This window comes from Oncorhynchus mykiss, chromosome 7 (genome assembly GCF_057628025.1).
Source record: "Oncorhynchus mykiss isolate SJ-2025 chromosome 7, ASM5762802v1, whole genome shotgun sequence".
NCBI classification, from domain to species: domain Eukaryota; kingdom Metazoa; phylum Chordata; class Actinopteri; order Salmoniformes; family Salmonidae; genus Oncorhynchus; species Oncorhynchus mykiss.
This window is the reverse complement of record NC_143028.1, coordinates 70,475,628-70,490,545: the sequence shown is the minus strand read 5'-3', so window position 1 is coordinate 70,490,545 and position 14,918 is coordinate 70,475,628. Positions and strand designations below refer to the sequence as shown.

General features: G+C 42.7%; 1 protein-coding gene across 1 annotated transcript in view; it reads left to right on the top strand.

Moving 5' to 3' along the window:
* Nucleotides 1–3,697, top strand: part of LOC110528502 (integrin alpha-5) — a 68,770-nt gene extending 65,073 nt beyond the window's left edge. The window contains exons 27-30 of the mRNA XM_021610605.3: nt 1,047–1,160; nt 1,532–1,633; nt 1,857–1,979; nt 2,397–3,697. Coding sequence (XP_021466280.2) covers nt 1,047–1,160; nt 1,532–1,633; nt 1,857–1,979; nt 2,397–2,480 — 423 coding nt within the window. The 3' untranslated portion in view covers nt 2,481–3,697. The remainder of the gene's footprint in view (nt 1–1,046; nt 1,161–1,531; nt 1,634–1,856; nt 1,980–2,396) is intronic.
* The last annotated feature ends 11,221 nt before the right edge of the window (nt 3,698–14,918 follow it).

The following is a 14,918-nucleotide window of genomic DNA, read 5'->3' as shown; positions in this document are numbered from 1 at the left end:
TTATGTTAAATAAATGTCTCCCGCTCTTTGTTTTTGTCCTCTTACATTCTCCACCCGATTATTCATTCCTCCTTTCAAAAACTAATGACCACAGAACAATTAATAACCATGGCTCCTCATTTTACACCAAGGCAACAAAACTACAAACTAGTGTCATTCCCTTTCATTAAAAGCAATGGGAATCTCTCTCTACCAAAACCTAAAAGTTAACTATCCAGTGTCTCCAGATTTCTACGAAACATTACCTATAATTAATTACAATTATGAGTTATATACTTTTACTTTATTTATTTTTAGGTATGTTAAAAAGCAGCTTTTCTGTGTTGTAATGGTGTGGGTGTACCCCAACAACAGAATGGTGTGGGTGTACCCCAACAACAGAATGGTGTGGGTGTACCCCAACAACAGAATGGTGTGGGTGTACCCCAACAACAGAATGGTGTGGGTGTACCCCAACAACAGAATGGTGTGGGTGTACCCCAACAACAGAATGGTGTGTACGTACCCCAACAACAGAATGGTGTGGGTGTACCCCAACAACAGAATGGTGTGTACGTACCCCAACAACAGAATGGTGTGGGCGTATAGCGGTTATTAAAAATATTCAGCACACTGATTGACCAGCTCAGCCAATGAGGCAGAATGACATCATTCTCTATGAGGAAATAGCAAGCATTTTTTTAAATGGTCTGTTTGCAAAACAGGTTTAAGGTGGGGTTTTCTAAGTGTTTTTTTCTCCAATTTATATATTATATTTACAAATACGAGTAGAAGACGAGTCAACATTTTTTGGGTATGAGTTAACAGAATATTAACTTTTAAAAGTACGATTTTCCCTGGACAGTTACTTTAAAGATACATTATGGAAGTTGAGTTACTAATTGTTTACCTCCAATTTGGTCTTGAATGATACCCCAGAATAAAAACTTCTGTATAGCCTCTTGTACTGCTCACAATCACAGGCTGTTAGCTGGAACTGTTTGTGAGACTGATTAACTGTAATGCACTGGTGGTCTGTATTGATGACTGCGTTCCTTCCTCCATAGTCGTGTTCTACCGCTGAGTGCTGGAGGCTGCGCTGTCATGTGGGGTTACTGGAGAGAGGAAACAGTGTCATTCTGACCGTCCGCTCACGCATCTGGCCTGAGGCCTTCCTTGAGGTGAGAGAGCGTGACTGTAGTTTGTTCTGCTGTCATGTCCTGTATTCTCCTTCTCCTCATATTAAATGGTCATTTGAATAGCACATGTACTGTATATTCTGTTATGTAGATCAAATGTGATTGAATTTGGTATTAACAATCCTTATGATGATGTAGTATTAGTACTATAATACTACTGCTATTATTAGTAGTACAACAAAAAAATTATGAAAGAGATACAGATAAATGTAGGTCGCAAGTCTGTGGTACAATGCCGCCCTCTCCTGGTAATGAACTTTTACAGCGAAAGATATTTGGTTTTTGGTACACACTTAAGCAATATATTTAAAATGATTTATTCAACTCATTCTTTCTTTGGACAAATGCTGCAGAGGGCATACAAGCAGTATGTGCTGGAGTGTTCTGTGGAGTACGGAGTCGAGAAGATGCCCTATTCCATCGCTCCCAAACTCAAACCCAGTGGATCCAAGAAGGCAAGCGCTGTTTTATTCTCCCCTTTATTTAATCATGTGTTCATTGACCTTTATGGATGCTTTAGGCCCGTCCTGTCTGTGTGATTTGGGATATCGTTTGAAAATGTGCACACAAAACATTCAAAAACCTTTATGAGTAATGTCACGTTTAGATTTTAAATCAACTATTTTTTTCAAGTGACTTCTCATTTCCCCATGGTAACAACATGTTTTTGTGTTGCAGGTCCTGACTCCAGTGATGTGGAACAAGCCAGACAGCCAGTACATGGTACCACTGTGGATCATCATTCTAGCCATACTGGCTGGATTGCTGCTGCTCACACTGGTCATATATGTACTCTACAAGGTAAAGGTGGCCACGTGAAGGACAAACTTAGCACACTAAATTACAAGCATGTAATGTCATAATGCTTGTTAACTGTTTATGTTTGAGAATCTGTCATATAACCAGATGATGTCTAGGTATATCACATTTTGGTTGTTATATGGTCAGGCAACTACATTACAATCTATCTTTTTTTACTTTGTTTTACAACCAGTATACAACCTGACCATGATACCACCAGTTGTAGGTGGTAGCATAAAATGGTATCTAAAAACTATTAGATAAGATCAAGTGTTTCAAATTTGACTGTCTTGAAAGTGGATGTTGGTAGCAAATAACGGTGAACTACAAACTGACTAAACTGTCTGGTGCAATGAGGACTATTCATGTAATTATTACCTTATTACCTAAGTCTCCTTTCTCTTTCAATCATTCCAGTTGGGCTTCTTCAAACGATCCAATCTTTATGGTACAGCCATGGAGAAAGCTCAACTCAAACCACAGGCTTCTTCTGAGGCCTAAACGATGGACCATCCCAGACGTCGTTTTGAAAACTGGAAAGGCATTGCATAGGACTTAACTCTAAACAAACCACAGAATACTCACGTATGAAAGGAAGTCCATCCATAGGATGAGTACCACTGGGACCTCAATGGCATTCAGCCTTCTACTGCACTGAAATGCTGAAGCAGGCAAACCCACAATGAGATGTCTGGGCTGCATTATAATAGAGCTATCCTGAAAACGGGCAAATTTTGCGTACGGTTGCATAGACAATAATGTCTTTAAAATCCAGCTTTTTGCTTTTATGTGGGGAAATATCCATCAAAGTAGCAACCCTGGCTGAGGCAATGGAGCATTTATTCAATTGTTTGAGTCACCAAATATGTCTTTACCTATGAGGTGAGAATGTTGGGGAAGGTGTGCTATTGAACGATAACAGCCAAAGTCCTCTGAATGCTAGGAGCAGAAATAGACTCATAAAGTATATCAGTCAATTTAACATTTGTTTTCTCAATGTCACAAAAACACATTGATGCTGTTTGCTACTCCAACTGGCCTTACTTTGTCCCGAAATAGACCATCCCTGACCCTGATGGCAAGTTAACATTGCCCACCGTCTGCAAACAGGTGTTACTACTACTAATGGGTGTGTGTCGACCATCAGTTAGTCAGGGTCATTGCGCTGTTGTACAGCTGGCAGTATATCCCCATATCTGCCAACACAAGTGCGATTTCAGATTTTCTACAGTGTAGTGCTGCCTCACAGCCACCAGTTTTACGATGAGGGCTTGCTAGCTGGAGAGAGGTCCGAGATTCTTTAAGAGGAAACGCACCTGGCCTTTCTGCTTTAACATACGATCTGTCATGTTCTTTCTGATCCATTTTGTTACTATGCAACTTGACCACATTTGTAAATACAGTGCTAGAAGCTTTTAGATAATTATTACAGTTGAAGGATATAACCTCACATCCCCTAATCACTATTTATAACACGTTTTTGTGCATTCAACCAAATGAATTTGATCATACTTAAGGATATTTTTTCTTTGTTATGAGCGGATGTATATTTCAAAGTAGTACATTTATAATTTTGTGAAGAGTATATCAAACTGCATTGGAAATATGTTTTTCTGTGAAATAATTCCCTCCCATGTTGGGAGCTGCCATGGCTTTTTCATGTTGTTTTGCTGTTGACGACTAAAATTAAATTACCATTTTATTTTACTCTATCCAAATACAGATGCCATATTTAATTTGTTGCAGTAATTTTTATGCACAGCAGGAAATGCAAAAGGCTTCTAAAGTTTGTAATTTCCACTTTTAATAACGTAATTTGCCCTAACTGAAAATGTATCAACCCCTACAAAAAAAATGCCCTTAATTATAATCCACATAATTATAATTAATTTCCTGTTGCTGGAATTGGAATAGTTGTTGATAATTTTGCAAATGCTATTGTATATAGGCCTAAATAGCATAATTGATAATATATGAGTGACAACATTAAACCTAACCTTTGGAATGACTTTGCTAGTAACAGTGACTCTATTTAGCTTTAAAGTGGAGAACTTTCAACAATCATTCTCACGGGAGTGTAATGCCTGCTCCCGCTCTTCCCCTCGGGGGCGCCAGGCTGCCCTGCATTACGCACTCCTGCCGCCATCATTACGCACACCTGCCTTCCCTCGTCACAGGCATCAGCGAATTATTGGACTTCCCTGGACTCAATCACCTGTTTATTACCTCTCCTATATGTGTCAGTTCCCCAGCTCTGTTCAACACTGCTGCATTGATTGTCTTACGTCTGTGTTTTGCCCAGTTCTGACGCTGTTCCTATTCTGTTTTCATGTCTGTTCCGATTAAATGTTGACTCCTCGTACCTGCTTCTCTTCTCCAGTGTCATTCCTAACAGCAGCCATCAAATTAAGCATCTGGGACTGCTGGCGGTTCGGTTGGTGGTGACGTCGGGTCCAGGGGCTGCTGCCGATGGAACTGGGGGTTCCTTAGCTGGATCGTCGGGCTTCCATGCCCTAGCCGACTCGAGAGGTTCCCTTGCCCCAGTTGGCTCGGAAGATGACCATCCCACGTCAGGCCTCAGCCGGATCGTCAGGTTTTTACGCACAGCCAGCTCCTCAGGCTGCTACATCTCAGCTGGATTATCGGGCTCCCACGCCTCAGCAGGATCAACAGGCTTTCACGCCTCAGCTGGATCGTCAGGCTCCTATGCCTTACCCGGCTCTCCAGACTCCCACGCCTCTGTCGGTTCGACGGTATATTACACCCAGTCGGCTTGTCCAGCGCCGTGCCTCGGCCGGCCCGTCAGGCTCGCCCAGGTGGGACGCGGGGTGGAGCCCCTGGGGGCTACTGCTCTTCCCCCCTGAAGTTCAATGGCGCCAGTCTGCCCTGCATTACACACTCCTGCCACCATCATTACACACACCTGCCTTCCCTCGTCACAGGCATCAGCGAACTATTGGACTCCCCTGGACTCAATCACCTGTTTATTACCTCCCCTATATGTGTCAGTTCCCCAGCTCTTTTCCCGCTGCTGCATTGATTGTCTTACGTCTGTGTTTTACCCAGTTCTGACGCTGTTCCTGTCCTGTTTTCATGTCTGTTCCGATTAAATGTTGACTCCTCGTACCTGCTTCTCTTCTCCAGCATCATTCCTAACAGGTAGCATATTGGTAATAGCCAGTGAGAAATATCATAGCTAAACAGTGCTGGGCTTGGAAGCCCTGGATGGGAGACTAAAGGGTGGCTGTAGATGATCACTTCTCCAGTAGGAGGTAATGCCCATGTAAGGGAGTGCGTAACTGGTGGCAGGGAAGTCAGGCGTAGGAGAGAAAAACTGGGTAATCAACGGATCAGTTTTATTCATTAAACCACCGGAAACCAGAACAACAAACAAATGGGTACGAAACCCTTCGAGCACCAGAGAAAACGTGCCCATGCACTTACAATAAACAATTCCGCACAAAGACATGGCGGAACAGAGGGTTAAATACACAACATGTAATGAGGGAAATGAGACCAGGTGTGTGGGAAGACAAGACAAAACAAAAGGAAAATGAAAAGTGGATCGATGATGGCTAGAAGACCGGCGACGCCGAGCGCCGCCAGAACAAGGAGAGGAAACGACTTCGCTGGAAGTTGTGACAGCCCAGACTATTGTTTTTTTTATGATAATGAATATAACATTGAAGATCTGATGTTTTAAAGGTAAAAATTCATATTTTTGTGTGTTGAAATATCTAGTCAGTTATTTCATGTGAATTCTGCTCCAGCTGTGTTGTGGCATGAGGTGGTTCTTTAGGACACGCATGTTGTGTGAAAAGGGGTGGATACTTATGAATTTCATTTTGGTGATTAGAAAGGATAACAATGAAGCTAAGTAATAACTGTGATTGAGTGTAGATGATATGGATTATATATCATTACATTGTCTGTTGAAATGTGGTTACCATGGTGACAATCCCGTGGTTGAAATTTCACCCTAAAAACAAAGTTGATAACTTTTTTCAAATCCAATGTATTTGCCACGTATATGCTGCGTCACAATACGTTGACAAATGATTGTGAAACAGAGTTGATTCAACCAGTTTGTGCCCAGTGGGTATGCAGCAAGGCTGATGTAGGCTACTGTGATCTAATCACCTCTTCCGTTTTACTTCCGTATCATCCTACAGCTAATGGGGATCCTAATAAAATACCAAATGTCAAAAACCTTTTGAACGGGCTTTACGATTATATCATGACATTTGTGAAAACACATCATTTCATATAAACAATGAGTGTACAAAACATTAAGAACACCTTACTAATATTGTGTTTTTTTGGCCTCAGGAACAGCCTCAATTCATCGGGGCGTGGACTCTACAAGGTGTTGAAAGCGTTCCACAGGGATGTCGGGCCATGTGTAATTCCAATGCTTCCCACAGTTGTGTCAAGTTGGCTGGATGTCCTTTGGGTGGTGGACCATTCTTGATTCACACAGGAAACTGTTGAGCATGAAAAACCCAGCAGCGTTGCAGTTCTTGACACAAACTGGTGTGCCTGGCACCAACTAACATACCCTGTTCAAAGGCACTTAAATCTTGTCCATTCACCCTCAGAATGGCACACATACACGTCATACACAATGCATGTCTTAACTGTCTCAAGGCTTAAAAATCCTTCTTTAATCCTTCCTCCCTTCATCTACATTGTTTGAAGTGGATTTAACAAGTGACATCAATAATGGATCATAGCATTCTCCTGGTCAGTCTGCCATCATGGAAAGAGCAGGTGTTCTTAATGTTTTGTACACTCAGTGTATATAGAATTATATGTGTTTTTGGATGAATTTACTTCTGCCAGATGCCTTTTATGAAGTTGTTGTGCTGAATATCCAATATCCACTCATTACCTGTATTAACTGCACCTGTTTGAACTCGTTACCTGTATAAGAGACACACTCAATCAAACAGACTCCAACCTCTCCACAATGGCCAAGAACAGAGAGCTGTGTAAAATTGTAGACCTGCAGAAGGCTGGGATGGGCTACAGGACAATAGGCAAGCAGCTTGTTGAGAAGGCAACAACTGTTGGCGCAATTATTAGAAAATGGAAGAAGTTCAAGATGACGGTCAATCACCCTCGGTCTGGGGCTCCATGCAAGATCTCACCTCGTGGGGCATCAATGATCATGAGGAAGGTGAGGGATCAGCCCAGAACTACACGGCAGGACCTGGTCAATGACCTGAAGAGAGCTGGGAAAAAAACCCCAAAGAAAACCATTAGTAACACACTACGCCGTCATGGATTAAAATCATGCAGCGCACGCAAGGTCCCCCTGCTCAAGCCAGCCCATGTCCAGGCCCATCTGAAGTATGCCAATGACCATCTGGATGATACAGAGGAGGAATGGGAGAAGATCATGTGGTCTGATGAGACAAAAATAGAGCTTTTTGGTCTAAACTCCACTCGCCGTGTTTGGAGGAAGAAGAAGGATGAGTACAACCCCAAGAACACCATCCCAACTGTAAAGCATGGGGGTGGAAACATCATTCTTTGGGGATGCTTTTCTGCAAAGGGGACAGGACGACTGCAGCGTATTGAGGGGAGGATGGATGGGGCCATGTATCACGAGATCTTGGCCAACAACCTCCTTCCCTCAGTAAGAGCATTGAAGATGGGTCATGAATGGGTCTTCCAGCATGACAATGACCCGAAACACACAGTCAGGGCAACTAAGGAGTGGTTCTGTAAGAAGCATCTCAAGGTCCTGGAGTGGCCTAGCCAGTCTCCAGACCTGAACCCAATAGAAAATCTTTGGAGGGAGCTGAAAGTCCGTATTGCCCAGCGACAGCCCCAAAACCTGAAGGATCTGGAGAAGGTCTGTATGTATAGACGTATAGACCTCTACATGCTTTGTAAGTAGGGGAACCTGCAAAATCGGCAGTGTATCAAATACTTGTTCTCCCCACTGTATACTGTACTCTATACCATCTACTGCATCTTGCCTATGCCGTTCGGCCATCACTCATCCATATATTTTTATGTACATATTCTTATTTTATTCCTTTACACTTGTGTGTATAAGGTAGTTGTTGTGAAATTGTTAGATTACTTGTTAGATATTGTCATGACATTGGCCTGGGGTAGGTTTATGACCTCCCCCCATAAATACCTTTCTCCCTTCCCTCTCTCTCTTGACTCTACAGAAGGACTCTTGAAGAGCCTTTGTTAAACATATAGAGTCTGGGAACATCTAAAGGTGGGGAGAAAGGAACCATATTTCGGTAATCCAACCAGTTGAAAATATGCGTTGGTACTTAATGAATATGATGTCAGTTCGGTTGTCATCTGAGACATTCTTATTAATGATAGGATGACATAAACTGTATCTTGGAAAGTCTACACATTCTAGTTATCAGATTCACATGAAATTGTTGTGCAATTTAAATGTTTAAATATTAAACTATTTGTGAAAAGATTAAATGTAATCTTAGCTTCCAAATGAGAGAATTGTGTTACGGTGCGTGAATGAGGACCCAAAAGCGAATTAACGTAAACAGAGCTTCTTTAATGACAAAACATAGGTAGGCTCAGATGGACCGGCAGATTCCGACAGGACAGGACAAGGTTGCAGCAAACATGACGATAGTCTGGTTCAGGCATGAATAACACAAACAAGAATCCGACAAAGACAGGAGCAAAAACAGAGAGAGATATAGAGGACTAATCAGAGGGAAAAAGGGAACAGGTGGGAAAAGGGGTGACGAGGTAGTTAGGAGGAGACAAGGAACAGCTGGGGGAAAGAGGGGGAGAAAAGGTAACCTAATAACGACCAGCAGAGGGAGACAGGGTGAAGGGAAAGGACAGAAACAAGACACAACATGACAATACATGACAAATTGGGTTTTCATAAGTTTAAAGCTCTGCTCAATCAGTGGCCCACCCCTGTGAAGAGACATTGGTTATAAACTATGAAACATACCCTTCTCTCCCTCCACTATATAAGCCCTTTACGAAAATATAACTTTCTGTTCCGATGACATTAGGGCAACAATCCTATGTTGAAAGTGTTCAGATAGTAAGCTGTTCAGATGACATTAGGGCGACAGTCCTATGTTGAAAGTGTTCAGAAAATAAGCTGTTCCGGGTACATTAGGACAAAGACCACCTACAGAACTAAGCCAACCTCAGCGAGAACATAACGAAATTAGCATAGAATTTCAATGTGAAGGTGACGACCTCCATGCCGAAAGGATGAATTTCGACTATACCAGCCAGAATATAGCATGAGCTAAATGTATGGCAACCTGGTATGAACTTTGAACTCTTATTCACTCCAGAAGTGATACCTCCTAGCCGTTGAGTTGTCAGAGTTGTTTACTTACCACCATAGACACTCTTCAAAGGACAAGGAAGATCTCTGTTGGGCAACACGGACAGCATCTACGACCAACCTACCGAAGCGCAGCTCAGAGTAAATATTTATTGCATTCTCCTTTTTCAAATGGCCGGTAATTTAGAATGCATAAGATACTGTATTGACGATAGCATAGCTTCACCCTCTGTTCCTCAGTCTTCCCGCTCTTTCACTCAAACCCAACCCCCTGTAAATAAATAATTAAACCAAAGTTTGTATTGCTGATTAAACTTGTTAGCCAGTGTTCGTGAAGATAACCAAGAATTCTACGATGTTCAGATGAGACTGAAATAAGGTGACGATTAATATTGACTGCTATTGATGTAAAAGATTACTAGGTCTTTAAGAGTTTATTCGGAAGATTACAGCTCTAGAAACATTATTTCGTGGTGCCCTGACTTTCTAGTTAATTATCTACCTGATTAGCTTAATCAGGTAATATTAATTACAGAGAAATGATTTTATAGAATAGCATGTCATATCACTTAATCCGGCATAGCCAAAGACACGACAATATTACTGCATGGTCGGAACTAGAAACACAAGCATTTTGCTACAATCACATTAACCAATGCTTACCATGTGTCTGTGACCAATAAAATTAGATTTGATTTGATGTACATATCTCCCTGGCATATTACATAATTTATGCAGCAGCATACAAGACATTTTTGTATGTGCTCACCTGAACAAGAAGATGGCTCGGCAGTCCTTTGTGGGCAAATTTTGTCATCAAACTTTGTCATCAAAGTCTGGCATTCTCTGGAACTTGGAAAAACTAACTGGGAACTTGGAAAAAACAAGGTGGAATCATGATGACGTCAGTGATCTTCGGGTCATAGCTCTAGAAAGAGGCCCGAGTTCCCGATTTACAATTCTGAGTTGTTCAAAACTTATTTTCCCAGTCGGAGATAGTTTTTTCCTGAGTTCCCAATTGTCTTGAACTCACTGAAGTCAGATTTCCCGGATTGACACCATAGCCAATATTGAATGTTTATCATTTTAAGCTTGGAAAAGAGACCCTTAAACCCAGACTTGGGACCACACAACCACTCCACTGAATAGCAGGTTAGTGATTGCTTTGCAGTGCTTGTAGTTAGCCACTGATTCCTTCCAAACCACTCATTGTTGGATTTACGATTTCCAAATTGTTGTGTAATGTTTATGTCCAATGGCTGATGAGCACCGATACGGGTGGCAGCACCCAAGGGGCTTGAATTTTCGAGTTGTAGTCTTAGATTTGGGGGGGACGTAGTGTCCTCATGAGTGACAGAACACTGAGCCAATCACGGCGCAACTAGAGAACATTATCAACCCCTAAAGTATTTTCTGCTGGCTGCCCCACCACCACGGAAAGCGCTGAGCTAGGCTGAAACACCTGCATTTTGGAGCTGCCTTACTCGTATGCAGCTTTATTAATGCAATGCTTGTTTATTTTTTGACATTGTTTGCAAACTGATACGTGACATGTATTAATGCCAAAATAACATGCAAAACAGGCAAGCCCCCTGCCAATTTTTTTTGTTTTATTTAATTTAATTTAGCTAAAAATGTGGGTCTCAAAACCCCACCTGCCCTGAATGATGGGTCGCCACTGTCTCACATTATCAACGTTACCGTTCGTTTGAGGTTTCTTTTTACAGTCTATGGCTCGAGGAAACTTTGCAGACACAGTGATCTGAGCAACAAAAGAATTACTTTGGGAAAGGGTAAAGTCTGCAAAACTTAGTCCACTCTGTTCGTAACAGATTGTAGTTTTGAGAACAGCAAACTGTATTGAGATCAAATGTTTCATCGATGAGAAAATTTGCACAATGTCGGCCAAAATCCATCTCGTTCCATCTTCTCCTGCTGTCGGCCACTGAGCTTCCTCTCCCTACCATATTTGGTAGTGAACTATACATCAGGTGAAATATCTATCTGTGGCTTTATCGTTGTTGTTTTTTGCAGAAATGTTTGGTGATTGACTAGGGGTGTGTCTGAAGTTCAATCTGGAGTGCCAGAGTGAATTTATGTACGCACCCTAGGAATGCCTTGGAGATTGAGATCGACCGGTTTGTGACAACTGCTCTAAGCTAACAGACTGCATTAGAGCCACTGTTCTAGGATTCGACTAGATGGGATACAGCTTTTGTCAGATTTCACTTTTCATAGCATGTTAGGAGAAGTTGCACAGTAAGTTAGGAGAAATAACGTAGGCGTTTAGGATAATTAGATTATAATTTAACTTGACGTTAATTTGACAAAAGCTGTATCCCTTCTAACCATGACCCCTGTTCCACTCTGAGCAGTGGTCTCCAGTTGCACAATTTATAGATGTCAATAGAGTGCTGTACGGTCAAGCTTCCGAGAACTAAGGTAAGGAAGTGGCAAGAGTCGTTAGAGGTGTAAGAATAACTGGGAGTACAAAACTAGGGTATTTGGTGCTGAGGGATGTTATATATTTTTTGCCTGCTGGTGTGCAAGAATACCACAGAACGACTGAGCAATCTCTATCAAGTCTTCCAATACCACAGTGGGCGGTGGTTTCTCATAATTCCGCAGTCGCTTGAGCCTGACACCTCTCTCTGGTGCGATGCCGCGTTCGCAACATCTCGTTATTTTCTTAAATACAAGCATACGACTGGGAAAAATCCCCTTGAATGCCCCTCCAGCTGGTAATTACTTTGGGAAACTCGTCTATCATCCCTGTGCGCTGAGTTTCCCACTTGCACCTCTCTGATGTAATTTGTCAACAAAAAAGACAGCAAGCATGGAGGCATCTTCATCAGTATTTGTTTATGGTAAGAACAAAATATAAATTGTTCATACAAAATGTATTCTGTTCATCTTCCATTTATGATTGTAAAAAGTGAAAGCAGCTCTGGATATAATTTTTATGGGCAAAAAAATTGCAAAACAATCACAAGCCTTCTAATGATCTCCATGGGCCTCCATGGTATTTCCCACTTCAAAATGTGAATGCATTCAACTCATATTTGAGTTGCCCCCAGCTGTGCTCTGGACACCATATGTGAACTGATTGCCCCCCATCTATCTTCAGAGCTCGTGCTGCTAGGCGACCTAAACTGGAACATGCTTAACACCCCAGCCATCCTACAATCTAAACTTGATGCCCTCAATCTCACACAAATTATCAATGAACCTACCAGGTACCTCCCCAAAGCCTTAAACACGGGCACCCTCTTAGATATCATCCTAACCAACTTCCCCTCTAAATACACCTCTGCTGTCTTCAACCAAGATCTCAGCGATCACTGCCTCATTGCCTGCATCCGTAATGGGTCAGCGGTCAAACGACCTCCTCTCATCACTGTAAAACGCTCCCTGAAACACTTCAGCGAGCAGGCCTTTCTAATCGACCTGGCCGGGGTATCCTGGAAGGATATTGACCTCATCCCGTCAGTAGAGGATGCCTGGATATTTTTTAAAAATGCCTTCCTAACCATCTTAAATAAACATGCCCCATTCAAGAAATTTAGAACCAGGAACAGATATAGCCCTTGGTTCTCCCCAGACCTGACTGCCCTTAATCAACACAAAAACGTCCTATGGCGTTCTGCATTAGCATCGAACAGCCCCCGTGATATGCAGCTGTTCAGGGAAGCTAGAAACCATTATACACAGGCAGTTAGAAAAGCCAAGGCTAGCTTTTTCAAGCAGAAATTTGCTTCTTGCAACACTAACTCAAAAAAGTTCTGGGACACTGTAAAGTCCATGGAGAATAAGAACACCTCCTCCCAGCTGCCCAGTGCACTGAAGATAGGAAACACTGTCACCACTGATAAATCCACCATAATTGAAAATTTCAATAAGCATTTTTCTACTGCTGGCCATGCTTTCCACCTGGCTACTCCTACCCCTGTCAACAGCACTGCACCCCCAACAGCAACTCGCCCAAGCCTTCCCCATTTCTCCTTCTCCCAAATCCATTCAGCTGATGTTCTGAAAGAGCTGCAAAATCTGGACCCCTACAAATCAGCCGGGCTAGACAATCTGGACCCTTTCTTTCTAAAATTATCTGCCGAAATTGTTGCCACCCCTATTACTAGCCTGTTCAACCTCTCTTTCGTGTCGTCTGAGATTCCCAAAGATTGGAAAGCAGCTGCGGTCATCCCCCTCTTCAAAGGGGGGGACACTCTTGACCCAAACTGCTACAGACCTATATCTATCCTACCATGCCTTTCTAAGGTCTTCGAAAGCCAAGTCAACAAACAGATTACCGACCATTTTGAATCTCACCATACCTTCTCTGCTATGCAATCTGGTTTCAGAGCTGGTCATGGGTGCACCTCAGCCACGCTCAAGGTCCTAAACGATATCTTAACCGCCATCGATAAGAAACATTACTGTGCAGCCGTATTCATTGATCTGGCCAAGGCTTTCGACTCTGTCAATCACCACATCCTCATCGGCAGACTCAACAGCCTTGGTTTCTCAAATGATTGCCTCGCCTGGTTCACCAACTACTTCTCTGATAGAGTTCAGTGTGTCAAATCTGAGGGTCTGTTGTCCGGACCTCTGGCAGTCTCTATGGGGGTGCCACAGGGTTCAATTCTTGGACCGACTCTCTTCTCTGTATACATCAATGAGGTCGCTCTTGCTGCTGGTGAGTCTCTGATCCACCTCTACGCAGACGACACCATTCTGTATACTTCCGGCCCTTCTTTGGACACTGTGTTAACAACCCTCCAGGCAAGCTTCAATGCCATACAACTCTCCTTCCGTGGCCTCCAACTGCTCTTAAATACAAGTAAAACTAAATGCATGCTCTTCAACCGATCACTACCTGCACCTACCCGCCTGTCCAACATCACTACTCTGGACGGCTCTGACTTAGAATACGTGGACAACTACAAATACTTAGGTGTCTGGTTAGACTGTAAACTCTCCTTCCAGACCCATATCAAACATCTCCAATCCAAAGTTAAATCTAGAATTGGCTTCCTATTTCGCAACAAAGCATCCTTCACTCATGCTGCCAAACATACCCTTGTAAAACTGACCATCCTACCAATCCTCGACTTTGGCGATGTAATTTACAAAATAGCCTCCAATACCCTACTCAACAAACTGGATGCAGTCTATCACAGTGCAATCCGTTTTGTCACCAAAGCCCCATACACTACCCACCATTGCGACCTGTACGCTCTCGTTGGCTGGCCCTCGCTTCATACTCGTCGCCAAACCCACTGGCTCCATGTCATCTACAAGACCCTGCTAGGTAAAGTCCCCCCTTATCTCAGCTCGCTGGTCACCATAGCATCTCCCACCTGTAGCACACGCTCCAGCAGGTATATCTCTCTAGTCACCCCCAAAACCAATTCTTTCTTTGGCCGCCTCTCTTTCCAGTTCTCTGCTGCCAATGACTGGAACGAACTACAAAAATCTCTGAAACTGGAAACACTTATCTCCCTCACTAGCTTTAAGCACCAACTGTCAGAGCAGCTCACAGATTACTGCACCTGTACATAGCCCACATATAATTTAGCCCTATCAACTACCTCTTTCCCAACTGTATTTAATTAATTTATTTATTT